General features: G+C 47.3%; 1 protein-coding gene across 1 annotated transcript in view; it reads right to left on the bottom strand.

Moving 5' to 3' along the window:
• Positions 1-27240, bottom strand: part of LOC147678618 (protein mono-ADP-ribosyltransferase TIPARP-like) — a 68445-nt gene that overhangs the window by 35170 nt on the left and 6035 nt on the right. Inside the window, exon 2 of the mRNA XM_086946075.1 lies at positions 7700-8432. Coding sequence (XP_086802201.1) covers positions 7700-8370 — 671 coding nt within the window. The 5' untranslated portion in view covers positions 8371-8432. The remainder of the gene's footprint in view (positions 1-7699; positions 8433-27240) is intronic.

Consider the following 27240-nt stretch of genomic DNA (forward strand, 5'->3'; position numbering starts at 1 on the left):
TGGAGAAGCCAATAGTCCCTGCCATTTGAGGAGCGACACCCTGGGGTGGTACCGACAAGAACTGCAAGCCCTGGTAAAGGCGCCGGAAATGCACAGACAGCAGCAGCAGATCAAGGTTGGATAGCAGCTGTAAACCCAAGTAACACATGTAAATAAGTTAAGGTAGTAAATGAGGAGCAAAAAATCTACATTATATTTTTAAATATTCTATTTCTACTACAAGGGGGCTATTTTATATGAAGGTTCCAAGGGAGTTCGTTGTTCTTTGCATTATGTTACAATGTTTGATTGCATAAGCGGAAACTAATAAATAAATTCCTCAATTCAAATGAGGAACTAGTTCTTCAGATGCAGTAACACCATCACATGCCTGAGCAGTGAGGAAACCTACGCACAGGCCAAGAAAGTAACGTTGGCCATTTTCGATGGTTGACAAATAGAACATGACCGCATTTAATGGAACGTAAATGTAAAACGAATGCCACATGCCCAGCCTCTGAGGCCACGTGCAAGGTATCAGGAAGAAGCTGTAGCCATACATCACAGATGCACGAGCCCAGACAGGGCATTCCATTGGCCGCCATGCTCAAACATTCCTGCAAGTGCAGGAGTCACACTTCGATCGTCAATCACAGACGGTGATAGTCCGTGCTCTGATGTAAATGTAAATTGTAAATGTAAATTGATACTTGTATAGCGCACTACTCACCCGCAAGGGTCTCAAGGCGCTTGTACGAATACCGCTGTGGAACCCATCCTGGCTTTCCCTGTGAGGCGTCCACTCCTGGGCACCCCCAAGGTGGAGGCCAGGCATCCTTAGCGTTGTGGGGGCCGTTGTGGAGATTAAGCAAGCTATTGCCCAGAGTTGCAGAGTGGGACTCCATGATTGGAATAGGCACCGAGGCGAGAATTATCAGGTCCGTGGAATTTTTTAGCCCAAGACCCGCCGAGGTGGGGAATTGAACCCTAGTCCCGGGCTAGACCTCTGCATCAGGGTCTGCCTCTCTAACCATTGAGCCACACTTCTCCACTCCATGTTTGGCGCATGTAACGATCCAAATCAGAATAAAATGCTGCAAGGGGCAAATACGATCACTGTGCAGCAGCAGCAGCACAGGGAAACAGAAAAGGCCAGAGGTGTAAGTGAATTCTGGCACAGGTAAGGCGTCTTGCAGCATCCTTATTTCAGGCAGAGTGCACAAGCATGTGCTTAATCTCAACACCCAAGAAAAATATGGTACCACTCAGAAGTCAAGGCTACAAGGAGCACTGGCAAATCCAATAGGTCTCACCTATGCAAGAGTTATCGGCTTTCCCAATGTGTTTTAGTCGTGTTATACACCAGCGTAGATGCTGTTCTGCATGGCTAAAAGTTTGTGACACAGAAGAGAGTGATGTGGAGTAGCACATAGTGGCATAAGCTGGCATAGACTGTCGGAGTGAAGTGTCACAGCATCGTAGAATGTAGTGGCATAGATTCATGTGGGGGCAGGATAGACTAGAGTGGCGTGAAGTGCAGTGGCTTAGAGTAGAGTGGCGTAAAGTGCACTGGTGCAGCGTACAGTGCAGTGGGGTAGAGTGAGCCGAGTGACCCTGAGTCGAGTGACGCATGGTGCAGAGTAGAGTGGCACAAAGTTCAGTGGCAGGGAGTGAAGTGTTATAGAGTAGAGTGGCGTAGAGTGCAGTTCCATAATATAGAGTGGCATAGAGTAGAATATAGTGGCATACAGCGCAGTGACGCAGAGTGTAACAATACAGAGCTGAGTGGCGTAGCGTATAGTGGCATGGGGTGCAGAGTAGATTGCAGTGGTTTAGGGTATGGAGGTGTAGAGTGCAGTGGCATGGGGTAGAGTAGGGCAGAATAGAGTGGCATAGAGTGCAGTACGTAGAGTGGCACAGCTTTGAGTGGAGCAGTCCAGAGTAGAGAGGCATAGAGTGCAGTGGTGTAAAGTGGATTGTTTCAAATTAAAGTGGAGTGGTACAGGGTAAAGTGCAGTAGAGTGGCACACAGTAGAGTGTTTCTGTGTAGAACGTATTGGCAGAGTGTAGTGTTGCACAGTAGTGTGGTATGGAGTGGTGTAAAATGATGAGGCATGGAGTAGAGTGGTGCAGAATGGCGTAGACTAGAGTGGCATGGTGCAGACTAAAGTGCAGAAGCGTGGAGTTGAGTGGTACATCATGGAGTGTATTGGCACAGACTGCCGCAGTGCAGAGGGCAGTGTTGTAGAGTCATGTGTGGCACGGAGTCGTATAGAGTGGAGTGGCGCGGTGCAGAGTGGTGTAGAGAGCTGGGGAGCTAAGTGGAGTAGACTTAATTGACAAAGTTGAGTGGTGCCCAGTAAAGTGGAGGTGCATAGAGTGAAGTGGTGTGGAGTAGAGTGCAGTGAGAGTGGAGTGGCATAGAGTCAAGTCAAGTCAAAGGATTTGTATAGCGCGCTACATACCCGAGGGTCTCAAGGCGCTTGAAGAAGGGGGGGGATTACTTGTCAAATATCCAAGTTTTAAGTTGCTTTCTGAATAGAGTGCAGTGATCAGGAATAATGAATTGGAGTGGCGTAGACTGGAGTAACGTAGAGTCTCGTGGAGTATGCATGGCGTGGTAGCACACTGGCATTACGGACAAGATATTTTCAATTAAAACGACCATTACATTTGCAGACATACCGGATAAAACTATAAAGCACACCAACAGTGTGCAAATGTCATCACCTAGTGATTTGTTTTGATCGTATTAAAATACTTGTTTCCATCACACTTCAGAATTGCAAAAAAATAAAAGTTTATTTGTGCATTCCTAATTCTGAGATACTCAGAATTATATGCAGTTCATTACAAGCATTTAAACTTTGTGGTGTGCTAGAAAAAAAGTATTTCATAGCAAGATGATGCTATGAAACGTTTTAGGAAAGAGCTCTGGCACTGGGACCTGGTTAGCAGGGACCAGGCGCACTACCAATCGAAATCACATGTGGTATCAGGCAAAAAGTGGGGGCAACCCTATCAAAAAGGGGCACTTTCTACAAGCAAGACACTAGGTAACAGCCTAATGACAAAGACAGCCAGAGAAAATACAGGACACGCATCTATGTTTAAGAGTGCAACAAAAGGCAGGGATGAGGCCAAACATTGTGATGGAAGTACATAGGTGTCCTACATGGCAACAGTGCTATCTTATTCTGGTGAGACTTCTTGTTGTGGTCGCTTGATCAAATCGAAACCCATGCAATGGATCTTACAGCGGACACTGAAAATATCCGAAATGCTGGACAGCCGAGTGAAGGTCACTGAATAAAGAAGTTCTTATTCATAGTTAAATGACTAATCTGTCTCTGTTCTGAAAATAACTCGGAAAACAGGAATAACAAACTAACATGTCCTGATGGTACACACGGACCTAGCTTCACAGCAAGGAACCACAGAGCATAACCTGGTTCCTTAACGGAGAGAGATTCATACAGGTGCTCGGAAAAACCCTAACCGAGAAGCAAATATCACAGGAGCCAAGACAAAAAAACAACACGCACAGAGGGGGCATTAGTTCCTCATACTGCCCAAGTTTTTGTTGAAGTGCCTCTCTTAACACCTTCAGCGCGGCACAAATTTTCAAGCTGTGCGGAACTTTCTATTGAGCGGGCGGGGCCATGACGGAACGGTTCCGTCATAAGCACAGCCCAACCGGCGCTCATGACAGAACCGCTCCGTCATGAGCACCGAAGGGGTTAATCCTGTTTTCTTCATCCCTAGGTGCCGGCTTTCACCAGCACAGTCTCATTTTCTCCTGTAAAAATGGCCATATTCCCTTTAAAGGCAGAAAAATAAAACAAAGGCAGTTTTTCCTGCCTAAACTCCTAAGACCGCTTTTCTTAGGGCTGCCTCAACCCTCAATGACCATAACATGCGGTCCAGGGCAGAAAGAGAATTTGATTTCCGGCGCACAGATAAGGGGGTGGAGGGGTCACCTTTTCAACCAACCAGAATATGGCCAAGTGAAAGAACCAATCAGAACTAACCACTCATGAACTTCACAAACTGCCCACAAATTGCTAATTTCACAGACGTCCACTGGAAAATTACAGTCCACCTTCTTTTTTAGGTCACTGAACCCAAATGCAGATCTGGCAAAAATGGCGGATTTGATCTACAGTTTGTATTTGTATCTCATGGACTAAAATAGAAACTTTAAATCTGCCCTAGGACTGAATGATCAATTCCGCTGTCTGGCGGACAGGACCTTATACGGTCTCACTGTCCCAATTCTAGTGCCTCTATACGGCTACCTCCCACAGACAGTCAAGACACACACTATATGAAGGTTTGAAAAAGGCTTTCAGTGGTGGATCATCAAGAGATCAATCCATACACTTCTAGCACTGCATAGGAGAGTGAGATTTAAATAAAGCATTCACTTCTGTCATGTATTTCCTAGGAGTCCCATAGGACCTGCGCGTTTTGGAAGACCTAAACTGAGGGCTTGGTGTCCCAACCGCTTCCGGACACACCCACAGGATAGGTCAGCCGTTAGACCGGGCTGGCTCTACAATGCCGCTACCACCCCCCTGTATTCTACAGTGGTGTAGGTAGTCTCTGGCAACCACTGAACATGACAACCCTGACTCCTCATGGATCGTGGAAAACAGTACAGTACGTTTCGCTCAGACTCTCGTGCTGTCTTTCTCTCCGAGAACACACAGAACGGCAATTGGGACGTTTCAATAAGAATGTATTGGTCCAGCGACAGCCTGGTGTAAAAACAAACGTGTTGCGACAATCCGGAGACAGAAGCATACAAAAGATTTTGCTAGTACCAATATGTTGAATAGTAGATACAATTTTACCATAGTACTAATAAGATGAACAGATACAGTTCAGATCAAAACAGTAGCACTTGCATAGTCGTAAAATGCGCGCCCCAAGTAATTTGCTAAAATGTACCTAGCCTGACCTGGATGTGTAGGTGTGTATGCATATAGCTATGTTTATCTGTGCCAAGAAACCCACAGGGAAGAACCAGCCGCTCACCTGATGGTTCAGAACGAAGGACCCCGTCTCTGCATCAAGGATGACAACCTGTAAGGGATATCCGACCGCTGTGAGTCGAAGATTCACCATGCAAGACCCCCGTCTCAGTTTGTAAGGAATGCGCCTCTAATTTGTACAGGGGAATGAGGGTCTTTTATACTAAAGTGGTCATTCCAGGGTTTCTTCTAGAATCAATATGTTTTTAAAACAACCATGGATGTTTTGAAAACAATCTAATGTTTTGAAAACAATCACCGATGCTTTTCTAAACCAGTGCAATCATGCACAGCTGGCTGTTGGCCGAGGATGAAAAAAGTGGTGACCCTTATACAGAATAAATCTGCAGTGCCTGGGGACATTTTTATTTACGCCAGGTACAGGGATTATGATAAAATATTTAGAGCCTGGTGTCAAGGAGACAGGAGCAAGCTACTAGGTAAAAGGTCACATGTTTAGAATGATTATTGTCGTTTTTATGGGACAATGTATGTAAAGATGGGGTATACATTGATGGGACTATCCTAAAAGACATGACACTTCTGTCCATGTCTAGTCAACAATATTAAGTGCTCATTTTCGATTGCTGAGCATAAAAGCCATGAATCCCATTTTTTCAGTTTTTTTTTTAAGGTTTGAAATTAGCCAAGACTTTTTGATTGTACTAAAATTATATATATAATAAATTTACTTAAAGGGGCTTTTAGGCAGCCACCTTCACCCACTGATATGTTGTTGTGTCAATCACATGGGAATCCGCCCACCAACGCATATAGCGTGAGCCACGCTGGTTTAGCCCACTTATGCCATTGGCTAATTTTACGGTGAGCAAATCTGTCCTTTCACAAAGAGCACATGCAAACACAAACTCGTTTTCTTACGTTCTAGGGACCTCTTTGGTATTGGCCATAAATAAAAATTCCCAGACTTCTCCCAGGACGCGTACTTATTTCTCTATATGGTGGTACGCTTCGGTCCGGAGTCTACTTATTATTACAGTACCGAATAAAGAGCTTTGTTTGCCAATGATGATTTTTCGTCTTCGCTCTGAGATTCCAGATAGTCTCCAAGTAGATCCCTGGCAAAAGGTCCTTCTAGGGAACTGACTTGCCTCCCTGTTTGAGCCCATCCATGGTTGTTTTTCTAGGAAGTGCTGACCCCAGGGCCACAGAAGTAGGTGGCACTTTTGCCAAAACAAGTCTTGTGACTTTCCTAGGGTGTGCCAGGTAGGGTACAGGGTGTTTCAATCTACCTGAAATGTTCATATTGTGCATGCTATTCATGCCTGGGAATAAAATGTTTGTGGTGTCACATTAAACCAAGTTATTCAGAGTGAAGCATCACACCCTCTTCGCGTTGAATCCCTGCAGCACGTTTTGTCCTAATGCCTGTACTTGGAGGCCGTGCCCCGCCATGCTTCAAATCACCCAAAGAGGAGTTACTCAGCACACTCCAGTATGCCACAGAAGACAGAGGCAGGAAATCTAGAGTCTAACCATGACCAAACATCTGCACTAGTAGAGGCAGGATGGGATCTTGCTTAGCAATGTTCAGGTGATGCCAAGTTTCTGTCCAATTGAGATTAGTAGGTTTCTGTTGCAAATAGATACGTCTAACAGTTGTGAGCTTTTAACTAAGCCAGTTGAACTTATCACTTTAGACACATCTAACTCAGTCGGCCCTGAAACAATATACCTGCTTCTAACACTACTCATATGGTGTGTGTGTGTATTGGCATTTATATAGCGCACTACTTACCCGTAGGGTCCCAAGGCGCTTTGACCGCTGCGAAACCCTTCCTGGCTTCCCTGAGAGATGGTCCCTTAATGGGTATCTCCAGGGTGAGACCAGGCATCCCCGGCAGTCTGGTGGGGCCGTTGTTCAGCGCCAACACTACCAGCTCTCCGCAGCATGCCCACTCCTCCCTGCACCTCCCTCCCTTGTCCTCCGTCTGCCCTCATTTCTGCCCTTCCTCCTCTCGTCCTTACAAACCCAATCTGACCACCAACCTCCCTATCCTCCTCTGCAATTTTCCGGCTCTCTTTTCAATGTATGCCTGGTTATTTTTGATTATCACATCTCCCACTTTTCGGTGTTCTGATTTCCCATATTTATCATTTTGAAATATGTCTGGCGGAGACTTATATGTTGTTTATACTCATTTATGCTATGTATGACCCATGTCTTACTGACCTTCTTCTCTCAAAGATGTAAAGCGCTCTGATACCCCTGGGTCCAGCCAGCGCTATATAAAACCTCTAAATATAATAAATAAATAAATATCCTAACCAGACCTGTATCCCAGCTGCAAGTATTTTCGGCACTGAGAAGCCAACCCAGAATTCACATTGACAGTCCTGGGCATTATAACCAAAGTGAGGACTGGGCAGTATACCCACAGCTCACACTACCAGACTTTGCATTATACACTAAACCCACACTGGGCAGGACACCCACTGAAAACACACAGCAACACAACCACAGCTAACTCCACCAGACTCAGGCAGTACAACTACTAACAGTGGCAACTTTGAAGCACACCAACAGTGACAGAGTAGAGCAGTATCATCACAGAATAGCATTCCCACTACCACATGCGAACAAGCACTTCCACTGCAGGTGCAATCAGTACACCTGTATCAAACAATCGCAACAGCTGAAGCTGAACGGGTTATACACTTACTGGTAAGTCGCTCGGACGTGTACCTTAGCAGGGTCGCTGTAAAGTCTCTCTAAGATCTCCTGGGCATCTCCGCTCACACTTTCCCAGCTCTGTGTGGGTGTGTGCCAGAGCTGCCAGTGGTAGGGTAGAATGGTGTGGTGCTGTGGGCATAGTTGTCCGTAGAGGCAGCAACCCAAGAGGAAGGCAGAACACACCTCAATTCCCTCCTCCTTGTGGGTGTGGTAATGCAACTGGTTAACCACTTCCAGTATGTGGTCAAGGGTCAGCTCCTCCTCCAGCTCGGCTGTGTCCTCCCCCGCCACGCCCACCAGTGACTCCGCCTCCTGCAGGTCCTGCTCCACCCTATCAGCAAAGGCATCCTGGCCAGTTGGAGCCAGAGGGAGGTCAGTGAGCTTCAGAACGCACGGTCTGTCTTTTTGGGTGGCTTCCTGTTCTGGAGTTATGCAGCCTGGGGTTGCCAAGCACCTCATGTAAAATGGCAGCGCTCTCTGCCGACGCCGTCGGAGACGCCTTTCCCTCAGCAGGACCCGCTGGCAGGCCCGGATCAGCGCGCTCTTGTGATGCCGGTGAAACGGTTTGCTGCAGCCCCGAACACTGGAATCAGGCCCCGCCCTGCTGTTCACTGCTTTGAGCAGAACTGGCAGCTTAGTTCGCTCATGGCTGACAGCCATTGGCAGGTTGGGTGATCCGGGTCCAACCTCTCCCTTTTCACCGTTTACGGTCACTGGAAAACCTTAAAAAAAGAGAAAAAAAGAATCACTATTTATGACCAATCAAGACCAAATCTCAGTGCAGACACTCAAACAGAATTCATACAGATTGAAACAAGCTGTGAACTGGCCTACGAAGAGTTAGTGATGTGTTGAGGCTAACTGCTGCCTCTGAGAGAAATCTAGGGAGGAGAAAGGTCTGACTAATGTCAGCCTGCCTTTTCCCTACATGTCTCCAGGAGAAATGCTTCCCTACGTTAAGTTAGGGAACATTTTCAGAGAGAAAGGAAACATGTTTAGGTGAAAATCTTAGAACCATTGAACATTCTTCTTACAAGGCCTCTTTGGGTGATTTTAAGACTAGGTAAACTGTAAAAGAATTGCAAAGAGGGGGAGAATTGCAAAGAGGGGGATTCAGGAAGTAAAGACTTTTGAAAGATAGCAGTGGGCTTAAAATATCACCTCGCCGCAGCAGTCTCAAAGTAGTGGATGGGCAATGGTTTCCCATGAACATCACCCTGTAATGGTGGATACAGCCTAGTGGCATTGCGCATTTGGTACATACACAGCGTGTTAATAGATTGTCATGCACCAAACCAGAACCTTTTTAAACTGGATCAAAACCCAAAATGCATGACGTTGAGCACTGCACTCGACACCTTCCATAACTCTAGACATCTTCAGTTTAAAATCAAGGAAATAATTTACTCCTAATTCTTTGAGGAATGGAATATTTTGACATCCATTAAAGCAGGAATGCTTTCCAGGCTTTAACCCTGGAATTTTATCACCCAGCATTAAAGGGCTTTCTTTGGCAACCAACCAGTTACCGCCCAAAACCTTTGTTATAAGTGTTTACCCAACAAGGTATCCTGACATAACAAAATATCCAGGGAGGCTACCAGAATGCGAGGCGTTTTAAGAACATTTGACTGGTTGGACAAATAAAGATGCAGGAAGAAAAACAAACAGCACACGAACACCTTCAACCATTTTGCAATCACCACATTGCATGTTGCATTAAATGAGCTCCAAGGACAAAAACATACAGAGGTGGGATGAACAGAACACCCAGTCTAAAGAAAACACGGTTGAAAAGCCACAAAAAAAACTAGTTTGACGTTTTTATTTTTAACTGTTTAACTAAAGAATTATTTCTTGGTATGTGTTAGAATTCAGAGCACATTTCTGGTACGTCCTACGAGATCAGTTGATTTTGTAATAAACCCTTAAAGTTCATGGGGTTGTTCAGTAAACTCATGGGTCATCATGGTAGCCAGAACCCACAACTAGTGGTTGCGAAGCAGCGCTGCTGACAAACCAGGGCCCGGTTCCTGAACAATTTGAAGAGATCTGGACACACAACTCTCACAACAGCATGCACATGATCAAGAGCTCAAAGGATTTCAGGCCACTGAGGAAATGAAGTAACAATGCAAGTCCAGCACAGGGACCAGTTGTGTAAACTGGTACCGGGACACCCTGCTGCAGTTTACAGTCCCTGGTTTGACAAACTACACAACTAGGACTGCAATTATATTTAAAAATAGCGTATCCCTTTTTACAATCAAACCTTGGAACGAAAGTGAAAAATGGGGCGGGTAGTGGAGGGGAGGGGGGAAATGTACCTTAGTCAATGGCAGCTCAAGGGATCTGTGTAATGGATTCCCTGTAGGAGCAGTTTAAACCTCATCCCATCTACTGCTGAAACATGTGTGTCTGCTCACGTCCTTGCAGCCTGCCCTGCATAGATCCAACAAGCTACCATAGTTCATGAAGCAGGGTATATCCCCAGAAACACTTTCCTCCTCTGTGACTACTCATGCCCTCATCAGGGGTCTGTGTGCCTTAAGGGTGGTATCTACCAATGACCACTGCTCATACCCAGGCACGCCCCAAACACACGGCTCCAGACCCACACTCAAGTCCACCCGGCACCACCGTATTGTCTGGAGTAGTCTGGAGTGATTCTTCTTTTTAGTTGGTTTGGCCCCTGGTGTCCAGTTCTTGATGCCCCAATTAGAGAGTGGCACCAGTTCTGAAGGTCTCATCCATGGCAGAGGAAGATCCTTACTGGAGATCACCAGGAGCAAAACTGCCAAACAGTGCTAGATCTCCACAGGAGGTTCACAGTGAGAGTAGCTCCAGGAACAAGAGTTGCAAAGTCTAGAGCAGAGGGGGTTAAAGTGCACTCCTTAAATTACTTCCTGGGGCATGAATACAGAGGAGGCAGGGTTCTAGAAATATAGATCACAAGATGTTTAGGAGTGACATGAGAATGTTGCACACACTTGATGTGCCAGGTGGTCCTTCACTCCCATCAATATATTTGTGATACCCTATTAGGGTTGCTGGCTCAACTTTTCACCCAGTGGGACCACTTTTCAGCACAATACTGTTAGCATGCTCGCTTTCTTTCCTTCCCATGCCCAGAGACTGACCCAGTGTTCCTGACAAGTAACATCTTAACGGGCTGAACCCCTATTCCAGGCCAGCCTGTGCCAACTAAGAGATGGGCAGGGGCACATGCTGGAAGACTGCTGCAGAACAAGGCCATTTCAGTGGTGAAAAGGTAGTGCATGGAGATGTGAAAATGGAAAGCTACTGACTTAAAAACTGGGGAACCACTTTCGAGTCCCGGCGTCGGCTCAACATCCCATGATTCTGGGCAAATCAATTAATCTCCTCTTGCCTGAAAACAACGTGAATCCAATGTTATGTAATGCAACCTGGTTCTCAGGTGAAGTTGGCTAATCCCCTTGGACCAAGCCCAATACAGCGTTGGAAAGGGGAGGTCCAGGAGATGGACATAGGCTATACAGCACCACACCATATACGTTAGGTGGGGGAAAGAACGTTAGGGGAAAAGTAGTCCTTGGGCATATGCATAGTGTGATATGAACGCGGCGTATACAACGCTTGCGAGAGGCGCAATGGCGTGTGGGCGTGGCGTTACGTAAACGTGGCGTTCGGACAGGAGTGCGGGGAGGAGCGCGGAACTGACACCCGGTTCAGTGCAATGTCCGCCACCATCATAGCGAAGAGAGCGGCGGCGATAGTGGAGCCGTGGGGAGGAAAAGTAACGCGGCGTTCGGCAACCCTGTCGGTGAACGTAAGTCGCGCCTGACAGCTTCGCTATAAGCCCGCATGCATGCGCGCAGCCCAAACAACTAAGCCCTGTTTCCCAACCGTAGCCCCAGTTAGGCCAGAGCCAGACATCCTGCGGCTGGACCCAGCTCCCATGTGCTGCAGGTAGGGTGGGGGCGCGGCGGGGCAGAAGCTGAGGGCTGAGGAGCTGGGGGAAACTGTGGAAATGGTGTGGATGGCCTGAAGCTCTGCAATGGCACGTTGGGGAGGAAGAAAGAGGCACAGGGAACTTTGGAGTATATATTACACGTAGCGGGCGAGTAGAGTGCATGCAAGGGGAGAGGCCCAGTTCACTCGCTCTCCCGTGGAGCGTCGACGTGGGGGGAAAGAGGTATAAACTGCTTCCTCAAATGAAAACAAGCTGCAGCCAGCCACATTTGTTTTCAGGACACTCCCTCCACCCTGACTTCCCCATGGGAGGAATGGCAGGTATGTATGTGCCTGGGGCACCTCCCGCTACAGATGATGGGGAGGGGACTGTGATGGGGGAGAGAGGGGGGGACACTGCCTCTCTGGTGAGAGCCGTCAGGTAAACAAACAGATTAGCATTTCACAGAAACTGGAGCCGAAAAGAAACCATGACGGCAAATTGGATGGCCGGGACAGGTGAAGCTGAGGCTCTCAGAACAGAAGGCCAGGTAGTTTGAGGGGAAGTGGGCAAAAAGGGGTGATTGGTAAGAGAGAGAAAGGAGCTGCCCGTGTCTGGGGTGCGCAATGCTGGTGAGTACCTTTCACCTCGCAAAGCCTACCTGGACAACGTCGGGATGGGCTGCTAGTTTGGTTATATAGCGATTTTTGGGGACGTATTACAGTGAGCATCACTGGAGCATTTCCGCACACTTCTTACCCTCATGCATCCCCCCACACAGCACATTTTATCATAAAATGGGATGTAGATGCTTATGCAGCCCCTTCTATAATATGGATCGCTCTGATGCACTTTCTGCACCTTTGTGATTACTAGGGCATTTTCTCATTTGCATAGGGCTAGACTCCATGCAAATGAGGAAGCGCGTTGCGTCCACACTGCATGACAGACTCTGGCACAGAGGTAAAGAAGCTGTCGGGAGGCGCACTATCTGGGCAACACTTAGAGGTGGGTAACTTTAATGCACCCTTCAGAAGAGGAGACGTAGTCCTAGGGACCCACGTTTTTCCCGCTAGGCAGGTGGAGATACCCACTCTCAAATGCAGGCCAAACAGTGCTACCTGCTGGCTACCTGTACATCTAAAGCCAGGCTGGCGACTTGCAACAGCTGGTTCGCTTTTCACTAAAAGTGCTTTCACCAGTGCAAGTTTGCAGCTATATTCAGGAAAGCGCATGAACTGTAATTGTGCCCACTGTGCCAGTCTGTGCCCAGTGCACCCAGTTACATGTGTGCAAAAACAATTGATGGACAGAATGCAGAACAATGTCATACATTCACCCCAGTACGGAGATCTGGGCCTAAATCCATCGTTTTTTTGCACTCCACACCACTCCAGTTCGGACATGGCCATATGCAAATCAGCCTTGACCCTGTGCCTCATGGGAATAGTCCAGCCCGAACTGCCAAGCCATGTCTTTCCTGGACCGGGATCAAGCATCCTTGGACCGGTTTCTGGCTATCAGCCATTTTCAGCCAGGATAGCTCGACTCCAGTGGTGTGGAGAGCCTGGGACTCACGTCTGAGCATCCCCATCCCACTCGGGGTGACAAATGCAAAAAAAACAATTGATGGACAGAATGCAGAACAATGTCATACATTCACCCCAGTACAGAGATCTGGGCCTAAATCCATCGTTTTTTTGCACTCCACACCACCCCAGTTCAGACATGGCCATATGCATATCAGCCTGGACCCCTCGCCTCTTGGGAACAGTCCAGCCCGATCTGCCAAGCAGAAGCAGTGTGCCCTAGTTGTAATACAGGGCCCGATGTTTTTTTTTTTTGCAGAGTTTTATATAGCGCGAACTTGACCCGAAACCGAACAGGGGATCAGAGCGCTTTACATAGCACCAGTTACGTTACATGAGGACACGCACGGCGTCGGATTGGTAACGCGGGCATTCGGTCAATGCCCGAGGGGCCGGCCGGTGTCCGAGGGCTGCTGTGGGCTGGTTTTTTTAAGCAGTCTGGGGGGGCCATTTGGGCGCTGTCTCTGTTCTTCTGATACAGTCAGCGGCCCAGTGGGAGTCTGAGTGGCCTTTCTAGAGGCGGATGGGCGCTCATTACCTCCGTTTAGCACAGGTATCACTCCTCCCTTTGTCTCTCGGGCCGGCCCATTAATGTCTGCACATACTGAGCGGGGGCAGGGGGGCCTGAGTAGAAGTGGCCTCACTTGTTTCACCAGTGTAAACTAACGCGTGCATTTTTTTTACCCCCTCCTAAAGTTTTTTTATAAGATTTCACCAACGCAGTGATATGAAGAGTGTTTATGCAAATGTGGGCCGATTTTTTTTTTTTTGTGTGTACCCGGGCCGATTTTAATTCCCAATCCAACCCTGGACACGCACATTCATTTTTGTTAGGTGATGGGGAGATTAAGTGATTTGCCCAGAGTCACAGGAGGTTTAGCGTCGTTACCGAGACTCGAACCCAGTTCCTGATGCTTTACATAAGCGGTGGTCCGGCATCCATGTACCAACTCTTGGAAAGATGGCGGGTGAGTAACCCTAGCTGCGAATCGTTTCGCCGCGTCAGCGTTCAACTGGTTGACCCGTGCTGGCGGCCCAGGGTTCTTCCCAGAACACAGGGGTCGTTTGCTTTGTAATTTCCTGCGTTTTCAGACATCGCATGACACTGGGTGATCAGGCGTTTCCGTTTCCGTCAGACAGGCCAATCAGTCGCCGAGTTCTCAGGCTTGATCTTCTAAAATGAGAAACCCAAACCCGCAACTGCTTGAAAAAACATAGATAATATAAAAAGATAATAGTACAATGTAAAGTTACCTCTTCCAACTGCAAAAACGCGATAAAAAAACAACACTGCAACATGAATGCCTACCAGTAGCTGCTTGCAAAATGCGCTCATGAAAAACTAAAATACTGCGATATAAACTGGTTTAAAAAGCTAGTTTTAGAGAATGCCTTATGCTACTTGCCACTACTTTCTACATGGTACTGTTATGCATCAAAACTAAACAGAGATTAAACAGAACAAATACACATGCTTTTAAAGGAGTCAGTGCAAAAAATAGATGCATAGTTTCTTTAAAAAAAAATAAAACTGACAAGTTCAATGGCCACAACATTTCTGCAGATGCGAGTGCAAGATCTAAACTGTTGGGTACCACCATTCGAACTCGGGTGACCCTGGTCCTAAGGACTCTATCATTGACAGAGGCGTGGCCCCCAGGGGACCATCCTTCAGACATCTGACTCCAGCAGGTGATCCGTGGAGGAGAGAGGACACATCCAAGGAGGTACCCCTGGCCTGACGGACCCTGGAGCTCGAACAATGGCGACTTCTGTTGCAATGTGGGGGATTCTTGGCACCGCGGCTCGTGGCTCAGCCCGGACGGCCATGAGGAGAAGCTGCACGTGTCCCTTCAAGGCAAGAATGTGTCCAGAGACCAATTTAAATCACACCATAGGAAAAAAAAAAACACAATTTAAAAAACACTGGCCTTGGATTTTAGCAAACCCAAAACCATGTTTTAATGGTGCACCGCGAAGAGGCTTCCAACCCTCCCTCAACAGCAGGAGTTTGGGGCCGCCGCTTGAACTGGGTTGGAAGAGCTTTCATGGGGACTGCAGAGTGTGGGGGTTACCCATCCGACCCCAGCCACGCCAAGACGCTCTGTAGCCCCTCTGCATCCTTTAATGCCCCCGTGGAGGAAGAGATGGGCGGGGGAGGCTTCCTGAAAGTCTGGCCTCGAGCCACTGTCTGCTGCGCAATATTCGGACAGGTCCAACTCCTCCATTCAAGATCTTTTTTAACAGGTTTTCCCAAAATCATGCCAAAGTAGGCAGACCAGACAGACCTCAGAATAGTAAGGAAGCACATAGGGGGCAGAGAGGGGTTGAGGCATCTGTTTTTGCACAAGACAAAGGCTCTTTGCAGACAGCTGGGCCACGGGTAATATGATATTTATAACCAGGGAGTGTGGGAAGAGCCGGGGTTCTCAAGAAAAGCCCCACGGGGGGCGAGAGCCCCTCCTTTCTCTCAACCACGATAATGAGAAGTGTATTACTTTTTGTGGGTCTGCATGTACGGCGTATGTTATGGTGTGTTTTCATGTGCACATTAGCTTGGGATAAAGGTTTTTAAGCACGCACAGAGCACAAGGGGTCACGTGTGTGCAGAGACACAGAGTCACAACAGCTGGGCATAATGAGGCTGAACTCTCACTTTTTTCCTCTGTAAAACGACCCATAAAGGACGCAGGGAGACAAACATCGCTTATTTACATTAGATAACACTGGTCCCGTGGAAGGGACGTTGGATGGGACCTCTGCACCGCAGTAACACAAGAGGAAATGCAGGATTATTAAATAACAGGTTTAATTGGGACACCTGATTTTACTTCAGAGGCGGAATACCATATATAAACACACACATATGCAGATGTGACGAGTGCCATCTGCTATGTATTACCATTGATGCGTGGCGGAGGGGCCTATCCCCTCCCTCAATATTGGTCACAGTGTATTATGCGCTCATCTGCATATATAGTCTATTACGCCATGGAATTTCTAAATCTATTCATTTTGATAAATGTATTCAATTAAGCAAGAATTTAAGGGGTTAAATCTGTGTGGGAAGGTAAAACAACATTGAAAAGCCCCCCTGAAACTAGGAGGGTTGTCCCTCTGTGTATAATAATCGTAAGTGGCTAACTTGGGTCATTTGGATCGAATTGCATGTAGTAATGACTAAGTGGTTAGAAAAAATAGTGAGAGAACAGTTAAATAAAAAATAAAAAAAACAAGCAAACCAGGTAGGGCTAGTATTGGGGTACGGGTAACTTGGACGATGGATGAGGTTAGGCCAATGGCGTGAGTTAAACGTAGGATATAGGTATGGGTGAGAGTAATGTTTAGGTTTCAGCTTAGGATGTGAGTCAAGTTCAAAGCAATGGTTAAAGGGAGGGCTAGCATTAGGGTTACCCGATGGTTTTGGGTTAGAAATGGAGTTAAGGTGAGATTAGAGAAAAAGTTAATATTAAGGTGAAGAAAATTAAAAAAAATATTCAAACTAAAATGTAAATTCAAGTCAAATGATTTAAACAAATGTCCTTTTCTACACAAACTGCAATTTCTAGCCAGTCACAAAGTCTCTTTTGTGAAATACTTTTCTCACTAAATGATCCAACCTCCTCACAGGGCCCACAACAAGCATCTACCAAACGTTTTATTCAAAGCAGTGACTTTGGTACAATAACTCGCAGCCATATGGAGGGGAAACTGGATGGGGTTCAGGTATTCACACAATACTGACTTTCTCTCGAAATGCCTCCATCACTTACAGGTGTCTTCAGGTTTTTGCCCCAGGGCGGGATTTGAGCTAAGCTCAGTCATTTAACTGATTATCAGCTACATGGCCATCTCGAGCACCATGCCCTGGGGCTTTCACCGTCAAATAACTCGATCCTGGTAGCTGGATTGGCTGATCTATGCCAGAGCCAATGCTACTTTAAACACACTGCACCTTTAGAGGACAAGGACTGTCAAAGCCAACAGGACTCGCCATTTGCACACATCCGCTTTCAGAATGGTTTTAGCAATTTGTTTCTGTATACGCATTGCACATTTTACGTTAAGTACAAACTTACTTTGAACTTGTTAACATTCATACATTCTCTCTGATTTACTGGAATTTCGATTTGTATTGGACTTTAGAATTGGCAAAGTCCAAAGGTCTCTGCTCTAAAAGTCTGAGCTCCTCGGTTTCCTGGCGCTTGTATGGTACATGTGACCCGCGTCGCCTTTAGGTGCCCGCATGAGTTCTGGGTGTGGGAGGGTGACCTCTGGAGCTGAAGACAGTGTGAATCAGTGCATCATAACTGTGCTCAGATTCCAGCTCATCAAATCCTAGGCCTCTCCACATTGTGCATTTAGAAAGAGTCACATAGGTGCCTTTGTGATGACCAAATCCAATAATTTACAGAACCAGTGTTGTAACTCATTTCTTTCAAACTCCCAGCAAGTCATCAAGAAGGCCAACAGGCCTGGCTTGTTACAGTCATAGGTTTCTTGTGTGATCTGTTTAGTTGCAAAAGCAGAAAACTGAAACAGGCACTTGAATGCTGATCAGGCAGCATGCTGTGCAAAGCACAGAAATGTAGTTCACATGCTATATGCCATGGACTTAATTCCTAAGGCCACGCCTATTTTACAGAACCCACCCCACACACATACCCATTTCATGCCAATTAAAGCATTGTAGTCCACAGTAGGCTCTTGCCAACAGACAGCTTAACACTGTCTAGTAGTAAGATATTTCTAAAAATTGTGAGTTTGTAAAACTGTGGAGACGTGGCCCAATCCAAAAGTTGTGGAGCAGAAAGAAGTAGTGATCGCTTTGCTCTGGGGCACTCACACTGGGGAACTCACCCTGGGGCACTCACCCTGGGGCATTATCGGGAGGGCACAGCCAGTGTTGTGCACTTGAGTGAGAGAAATCAAAGAGCCTGGCCTCGTTCACTGACAAAACCTAAAACGCCCAGCCCAAAGGCCTTGTCTGGAAAGAGACTGGTCCCCTGTCCCGAGTCAGCTGAAGATTTATTTACTGGAGTTTTATATAGCGCTGGCTAGACCCGGAGGTATCGGAGCGCTTTACATGAGGAGAGTTACATAGGTTACAAATTACACATTGTTACAGTAAGCCAGAGGTTCACATCAGGCACTGCGTGAACCGAAGCAGTGGAAGAGGCCACCGAGGCTCTGATAAATGAAGGGGGTGATAGAGCCGGGTGCAGTGTTCCTAGCCCAGGGTGCTCCTTTCAATGGCAGTCACTCCAGAAGTCACAAGTTTCGTCACTCGACGACCAATGCAGCTCATTGCATCGGGGCACCCCCGTGGAGAGTCCGCACCCATCTAAAGCAAGAGGCAAGATGGCGCTTACAACCAAGGAGGCAAGCAGAAGAACGGAGTGGACGAAGGACTGGATTAGCCAGTCCCAGGGACTCTGATGAAAATCGAGAGCCAAGGAGGCGAAAACCTCCATTTTCTGACACAAACAGGTGAAATTCAGCCAATACGAATCTTCCTTGTCAGAATCGACCAAGAGTAATTTGAGGTCACCGATTTTTTAACAGAGACAAGATATACGATAAACTGGTCTTTAGAAATCTCCAAATGGACCCACGAGTACCGGTCAGAGACAGGCTGGACGGATGTATGACGTTACAACGCATGCTTTAACAACGCATGCTGTTACAACGCAGGTTTTACTACGCATACCATTACAACGCATAGCGCTTTGGGGTGCTGGATAGTGAATAGTTTAATTTACTATTCCAACTCCAGTCCCCGTGGACACTAGGGAAGGTGTTGGATAGTAAATTAAATCTATTCCCTATCCTAGAGCGCCCCCCAGCGCAATGCGTTGTAATGGTTTTAGTTGTAAAACCTGCGTTGTAATAGCACTGCGTTGTAAAGGTTTCGTTGTAAAGGATGTTTCCCGGATGGACATTACATCTCTCTATTTAGAGACCAGATCGGGGACGACCTGCTCAGAATGAGCGCTATTTACAATACATGATTGGGGCAAACCTGTCTCTAATAATCATAATCTCTATTCAGACATCAGGAGACCCAATCAATTGGGAAGTTCGTTTTGGGACACAATCAGGGGCCAATCAGACATTTATCCAAATCTATATTGAGGGACCTTTCGAACTGAAGGATCATTCTTGGCCACAACAAAAGGCGACCCAAAAATCAGGAGAAACTTCCCAGCGGACACCAAGTGCTGTCGCCCATCTTCTTCACAAGTCAGGGCGGTCACAGGTTGGTAACAGTGATACAACCGCAGACTAGGCTCATAGCGAGAGAACACTTCTTGTACCCTACCTCTACTCTCTCTCTCTCTCTCTCTTCTTACTATCCTGTCTCTAAGTTTCCAGCACGGCAACACAGAGACCAGCTGGGCGTGACAGTACCATGTAATTACTTTAATACCAACTACGTTTATCTGGAAACCCATAACAAAAATGCGAGTGTACCTGTTTTGTAAAAAATGTATTTAAATACTTGAAATGAAAAAAAAAAATAGCAAGACAGTCTCCCGCAGTCTGATTGGCCCTTGAGTGAACTGCTCACGTGACTGATCGCTGCGATAAACGCAGAGTTATCTTCTATGCTTTGAACCTCCTGTGAGCAAAGCAACTGTTCCGGGTTACTGCTCCGTGACGTCATCCCTTCCCTGTGAAAGGGGGAGGTTTGGTTCACAGGTGTCCTGGCTGTGCTCAAACCAGCCCAGGTAGGTATTGGTGATTCGCCATCAGCACCTTTCCTCGTGATGGCAGGTGCATGAACACGCCCACAGCGAGGCACGCTCCTATGTGGCAGCAGCCTTCTTAACCCCTTGGGCGCGGCCGCGATTCTGCGCCTGTGCGGCACATTCCGATCGCGGGTGCGGTCATGACGGCCGGGAGCCGTCATCAGCACACGAGCACTGTGTGCCATGACAGCTCCCGGCCGTCATCAGCATAGAAGGGGTTAAAGTCCAAAGTGGCAAAGATCGGAGCGTGTCCTCGTCCACTTTTGAGGGTTGTATGACGGTACAACTCAAAAATACTCAGCATGCCTTTACCACACTTTTTTTTTTTAGAACGCATATGCTTTTACAACGTATACCTTTACCACGCATTCTTTATATAAACAATGTATTTGTGGGAGGGCGGAAGATCCCCAACACCCATGAACTTACCTTAAATGCGTGCTAAAGGTTGACGTTGTAAAAACATGTGTTCTGAAAACATGCATGGCAAAAAAATGTGTGGTAAAAGTACAACGTGGTAAAAACATTGCTGTAAAGGCTGTTTCCTCTTTTGAGGCCCTTTGGCAGAGTTTACCATTAAGATCATCTCCATTCTGGCCCCAGTTCCCATGTCAAAAACAGAAGTTGAAAGGTTTGACTTTCTCTTCTCTGTTGTCCTATATCCGGGGTGTCAACAGGGTGTCCAGGAAGGCTTCTAAGTATATAACTTGCATTCAGATTCTCTGCAATGTAAATTTATTTTCTGTGGATACCCTGAAAATCTGGCATGGAGCCGAACCTCTTACGCCTGCGCTGGACACCCCTATTCTACAAGGATACCCCATCACCACATGTTATGGATCCGGAGTGCTATTTATGTATTTTTGTTACAGTAGCTAAGCTTCTCGTTTTACTTTTTCAGGTGGCGCGCCGCCCTCGCCAGGACCTTCTTTTTGCATATCTACCATAATCTTACCTCAAACTATTTAGACCAATTGCAGTTATAGAGCACTGTACGCTGCTTAAAAAGGAATTCTAGTGCTGAACAGTAGAGAAGAACTTCAAATGGGGTAGTCACAGCCTAAACAAACCGGTTTAAACCAGACCTCCGACTCCATAAGCATGGCGGATTTTTAGGTTTGGATTTTGATAGCGCAGTTTTTGCCTACAATATACAGAGTGGACTTGGAGTCTGTCCCTTTCAGCCATTGGCTTCCTTCCACCAGCCCCTTTAAGCCATTGGCTGGGGACTTTGTCAATCACAAGCCCAGTGGAGTATTCATCTCTCACCTAATGCTATTGCCTTTCTTAGTGTGTCCTTCCATTTTCATTCGAGTGCAAGCATTGAATTACAGGAGGGACTACTTTGCAACCATAGCGCCCTCTGTCCTCTCCTGCTGGCTTCCTGGAGTGTGTCTTGCTCTAATGTGCTAATGCTGCATGTGTTAGAACATTATACCAAGATCTTTTGGCTTTGCTAATGCTTGCTCTGAATAGCTTCTGGCCGACTGTTGCAACATTTAGAAACTGGATCTTCCTTCCACCCGTCCAGGCACGGCTGATGCTAGGAACAATTAATTGCCACTTGTCTTAGAATCTCTTCTCTGCAGGGGAAATGACAATGGGATTCTCTCCTACTAATAACATGAAGCAAACTCAGACTGTTCTAGGAACCCGAACCAGAGGTGGCACCGCTTTCACAAGAGGCCAGCGAGGTCATGGAGGGGTTGGGTCATGTCCATCGCTCTAGGATGTTTCTATAATAGCGCTGGTAATTTAATCTGGAACATTCTGCGGGTGATGAAAAAAAAAAACTCTCAGTGGGGCAGTATGGCGTTTAGCGAAGGAGAGGATGTGGCACTTTGGTCTGAGCTGCCGAATTTTGAACGAGGGAATGGATGGAAAGGGGGATAAAAGGAGGCGAGGAAGGGAGCAGGGCTGGCTCGAGCCTCTGTGCCATGGATGCGGCCCTCCCGCGCGTTCAGTTAATATGTGGCACCTTCATGAAGCGATTAGGGGTTGCTGTGTGTATAGCCCAAGAGGTGTCGTGCTTTGGGTATGTGCGCTGCTACGTCAGGAGTAGGAGTCTACGCCTACGGTGTCCTGCGGGGCCCACATAATCCGCGCAGCTGTGGGGTGTGACTTGGAGCACCGTGTGTTGTGTCCGAGGTGTGTGGTTTTATGATGAATGGGGCGTGCCCTCCGCGCTCCTCTGACGCATTCCTGGGTTGATTCTACCAAAAATGCAGGGGGGGGGGGGGGGAAGGGGGCAGCCGCTGGGCCTCTGCGGCCCTGCGGGGAGCGAGGGACCCATCTCTGCGGGGGCTGCGGCCCCGAGCTCCGTAGGCCTCGGCGGTCACATTTTCCACTCTAAATCTGGCTGCTTTTCCACACTCAGATGCCCTGGATGGTACCCCGGCCGCCGGGCAACGTCTACTGCCGTTTTTGGAAGGTGCCCACATCGCAGCGCCACTTAAGGGGGGGGGGGGGGGGGGGGGGGGGGTCCGGGGCAGCCTCTCGGCCTCCCCCTACGGAGCACAGCAAATAATGCCGGGAAGTGACAGGGACCAAGGTACTACCAGCAGGGCCCCAGGTGCTATCAGTACTCCATTAACTAGCGCCTTGCCAAACAGCGCTATACCGTGCCCTAGAAAGCCGCTCTGCCCCAGACCCACCCTGTCTAACCAGGTCATCTGACCCCACCCCGTGCAGACAGATGGTTTCATCCGGTGCTAAAGACTCGTGACTCCATAGTTCAGGCCCAGAAGCAGGGGGTCAAAGGTCGCGCACAGTAAACACCCGGTTAGTCACACCGACCCCTCCACCCAGCCTTACCCAGGCTGAGGTCAGCTGTTCCTCTGCCGGTCTCAGCCGTCTATCACAGGATGGGCCCTGCGTGACCTGTCACCCAGCACCAGCTTCCCCTCCCCCACTCAAGAAAAGAAAATAGACGCTTAGCAGGCTTGGAGTTGAGTTTGAGGCGCTATTAGGAGAGAGGGTGTGGCTAACGGCCAGACCTCCCGACTTTTCAACCGGAGAAACAGGTTCGAGTCTCGGCGTCGGCGCACCATCCTGTGATAGTGGGCAAATCACTTAATCTTAATTTACCGGCGAAAAACCGATTGTAACCTAATGCATGTAAAGCGCCCCAGTCCCTTAAGGTCAAGTTCGCGCTATATAAAATTGCAACAACAAAAATACAACGAAAATAGTAGTGTCAGAAGTTTAGGCATCGTAGGGTCGCCACACTCCTCAAGAGAATGCCAGGGTAAATCCGCGGATCTCGAGCGCTTGGACAGACACAGGGTGTCAGACCACGACGTCTGTCGGGTCTTCATTAAACTCCGGATGTACCGTGGACAAACAGCCAGCCCTAACTATCACTGATCTTTTTGAGCACTGCACGGTTTGTACAGCGTCTCCGACCACGGACGAGCCGTGTTTAATCCAATGGTTACCGGTTGGAAACTGGAATTCGTTTTTTTATTGCCAACGGCATCATTCCAAGCATCCGTTCCGGTTTCTCTCTGATCGATAAGAGGGGGTGAGCTAAGTCCCGGGGCCCCTGTGGGTTCTTATAAACGGATGATGAACTTAACAGATGGACGAGAGGAGGCCAGGTTTTGCTAAACTGCGTCAGTATGGTTCAAAAGAGGATAGGTTGTGGGCAATGAAAGGAGATTTTGACAATTTCCAAAAATACAATAAACGAGATTAAGGGGGCAGGCTTGTGACTGAGAGAGTAGGCATGCAGTGAGTTGAAGGTAAGGGGGAGACCGTTTAAAATAAAGGACTAACTCTTGAAAGATTCAAGTTAGGTTTTCAAGCAGACGGGGCTTTAAAATGTAGCGGGAGGGGTTTCTTGGGGGGTGGCATGCATCTAAGGCAGTGTTTCCCAAACTGTGGTCCACCAGTGATTAATGTACCTGCTGGGGAGAGATAAGAGTTTTGTCCAGTGGCAGCTTTGAATAATCTAATGTAGCACAGAGGGTTAACATGCCTACTGCAAAGAACATGTATAATGCATTTAAAAAAATTATTTTGGTACTGTGCAGTTCATAAGTGACAATCGTAATCTAGCACAATGACCTATAAACTGTCATCAAAGAGCTGCTTGCAAACTGCAAGGTCCAAGTTAGTGACATGTTTTTCCCAGTCTTTCAATATCCTGATACTGCTAAAAAGGTTTATTTGAGTGGAAATACATTTTTATTGTTAAAGTCAATGCTAGCCACTGTGATATGTTCTCAATCCTGAATTTGTGCTTTTCCAGACCAAGCACTATTTAAAAATGCCTACCAGTATGAATGACGTGAATGATATACCTTGTAGTCCCCTTTGCCTTATGTGACATTTTTTATACACCGATTTACATGTATGATTCACTGTTTCTATATGTGTGTGATATAAAGTGCTATTGCCTAGATGCATCAAGGGTTTTTGCATTCGCAAACGGCGCAAATTGCAAAATTCGGCCGTTTGCGAATGCAAATCCCGTTTTTGGGGATGCATCAAGCATTTTGGTATTTTCGCAATTTTAGAAATCGCAATTTTGTTGCAATTTGCAATGCATGATTACTTTAGAATTGCGAATTTGCAATTTGGAAGGGATAAATTCGCATGAAGTTGAACTTCATGCTAATTTATCGAACACTTTCAAACATACACTAGTTGCATATTTGAAAGTTTTAATTTACACACACACATGTCCTTGGGTCATGTGTGTGTGTAAATTGCACTTACAGTTCAATTTCTGGGGTGCAGGGAGGGGTTCTTTGAACCCCCCCCCCTGCACTCTTGAAATTGCATTCACATTTTGCGAATCGCAATTTGAAATTCGCAAAATGTGAATGCCTTCCCATTGATTCCTATGGGCCTTTTGGCCCATAGGAATCAATGGGAAGGGTTTTCCTTAATTGCGATTCGCAAATTGTGAATCGCAATTAAGGAAAATTACCGAATTGCTAAATAATTTGCGATTTCTTCTTAATTGCGATTCCTTAATTTTCGCAATTAAGAAATCGCAAAATGTTACAATGATGCATCTAGGGGTATGTCTCATACAATGGTATGAGAGATGCTATAAAAAAAAGTCATACATTGACAGAGAGGCTATGGAGAGATGAGAGGCCCTGTTGAAGGGTGATAGTGGGGGAATCATTGAAGAACCCCAAAAAAAGATTGTCGTATTCTGGTGCATAGTAGGAACTTAATTTACTATTCTTTAAAAGCTAATACAATTCAATATATAATGATAACTGTGTTGTAGACTACACCATTGTTTCCTAAATGTTTTTTTGGGGGAGCATCCCAAAGCCCTCTTTGTAGTGGTCAGGCTCACTCACTGCACTTGGTGTGCACCCTATGGGGACTGGTCTGAAAACATTTGCCAGGGCTGCTTTGGGTTTCCAGTCTGGCACTGGCAGGAGCCTCGTACTGCAAAATAAAACCAACCATTTAAAAGTTAGTCCCGGAGATGCAGCACCAACCTTCCCATCAATTGTCATCCTTTTTTCCAAATTCTTTTAATATAAAATACAACAGAAGTGGCAGAGAGAGTGGTTAGCCTCCTTGGCTGAACGACACGCTCCGCCACTGCAGAAACGCAGGGCTGCACCTTTATTTAAAAGAATATGAAGCAGCCCTGCGTTTCCCCTACGCTCACGCTAAACTCAACTTTGTGGTGCCAACACAGGCACCCTTGGCACCATAGTGCAAGGGTGTCTGCGTGCAGGGCAAGATTGTTTATGTACAGTAAAGTCCCCCTTCCTGCACATAAACAATTCTGAAATGCAGTTGTGTCACTTCTATATGTGCTGCTTGATGCAGCACACATGGAAGTTACAAAATGTCATTTTTTTAAAAGATTGTTTATGTGCAGTAAGGGTCATCTTCCTGAACATAAACAATCAAAGGCATTTTGCCAAAAACAAGGAGAATTAAAGCATTTCTCCTTGTTTCGCCAAGTTGGGACCAGGTTTTCCCACCCGCTTTCACGCTAAGCATTGGGTGAAAGGAATGTTATTCACAAACCAGTGTTAAAAGATGTTAAGTGGCTTAACATTGCCTTGTAATTAAAGCGAAGCCCCTGTCGCCATGGGAACGTCAAAGTGACACTCTCATGGTGATAGGGGCTTGTAAATATGCCCCTAAAATACTTACTAATCCGAGTATTTGTTTTGCGTGCACTCATGTTTATTTTTTTCGAATTACTGTGTAATGTTTGAATTTTAAATCCTACAAATTGCGTGGGGGTCCCCGGCTTCCACTGGTGACTCAACTGGGTTACACAGGAGTCAAAAGTTTGGGAACCACTGATCTAAGGACATAAACTGCAGAAAGAAACCGGTTGACGTGCAACTGAACCCTGCACGTCCAGGCCTCGCAGCGCAGACACCCACTGCACAGCCGAGCATGACCACTGTGGCTAGGACGCAACATCATACTACACAACACGTTGAGGCAGAATTCCCAACATACATCTGGCACTGCACAAACTTGGCATTCTTTTGCTACTACGACACCCAGCAGAACCTGCTGCTACTAATCCCTGCACCCCCTGCGTACCCCGATTCACCTGGAACCCGTTTCTGGCTGCACTAGGAGAAGCAAGGGGCCATTCACGGGCACCACAGAGGAAAGTGGCAAAACCATGCACCCGTGACACATGGTGCTGTGGGCGTCGCAGCAGGCTGGCACTGGGGTGCAAAGCAGAGCCCAGGTCACAGTGATGGAGCAGCAGTCGTGTCGCTGTCACGACTGAGATGCAGAGGGTGGCGGCGATCGGTCAGCAGGCTGGCACTGGGGTGCAAAGCAGAGCCCAGGTCACAGTGATGAAGCAGCAGCGGTGTGGCTGGTCTCGACTGAGATGCAGCGGGTGGCGGCGATAGGTCAGCAGGCTGGCACTGGGGTGCAAAGCAGAGCCCAGGTCACAGTGATGGAGCAGCAGCGGTGTGGCTGGTCTCGACTGAGATGCAGAGGGTGGCGCGATAGGTCAGTAGGCTGGCACTGGGGTGCAAAGCAGAGCCCAGGTCACAGTGATGTGGCTGGTCACAACTGAGATGCAGAGGGTGGCGGCGATAGGTCAGCAGGCTGGCACTGGGGTGCAAAGCAGAGCCCAGGTCACAGTGATGTGGCTGGTCACGACTGAGATGCAGAGGGTGGCGGCGGTAGGTCAGGCAATCGGAGGACGTAAACATCATCCATTCCTGGCCCAATGACTGTTGCCAAAAACATCTCTTCCATGAACTTTAGTGGGCGACACATGCAATATTCA

The sequence above is a fragment of the Lissotriton vulgaris genome, chromosome 12 (genome assembly GCF_964263255.1).
Source record: "Lissotriton vulgaris chromosome 12, aLisVul1.2, whole genome shotgun sequence".
NCBI classification, from domain to species: Eukaryota; Metazoa; Chordata; class Amphibia; order Caudata; family Salamandridae; genus Lissotriton; species Lissotriton vulgaris.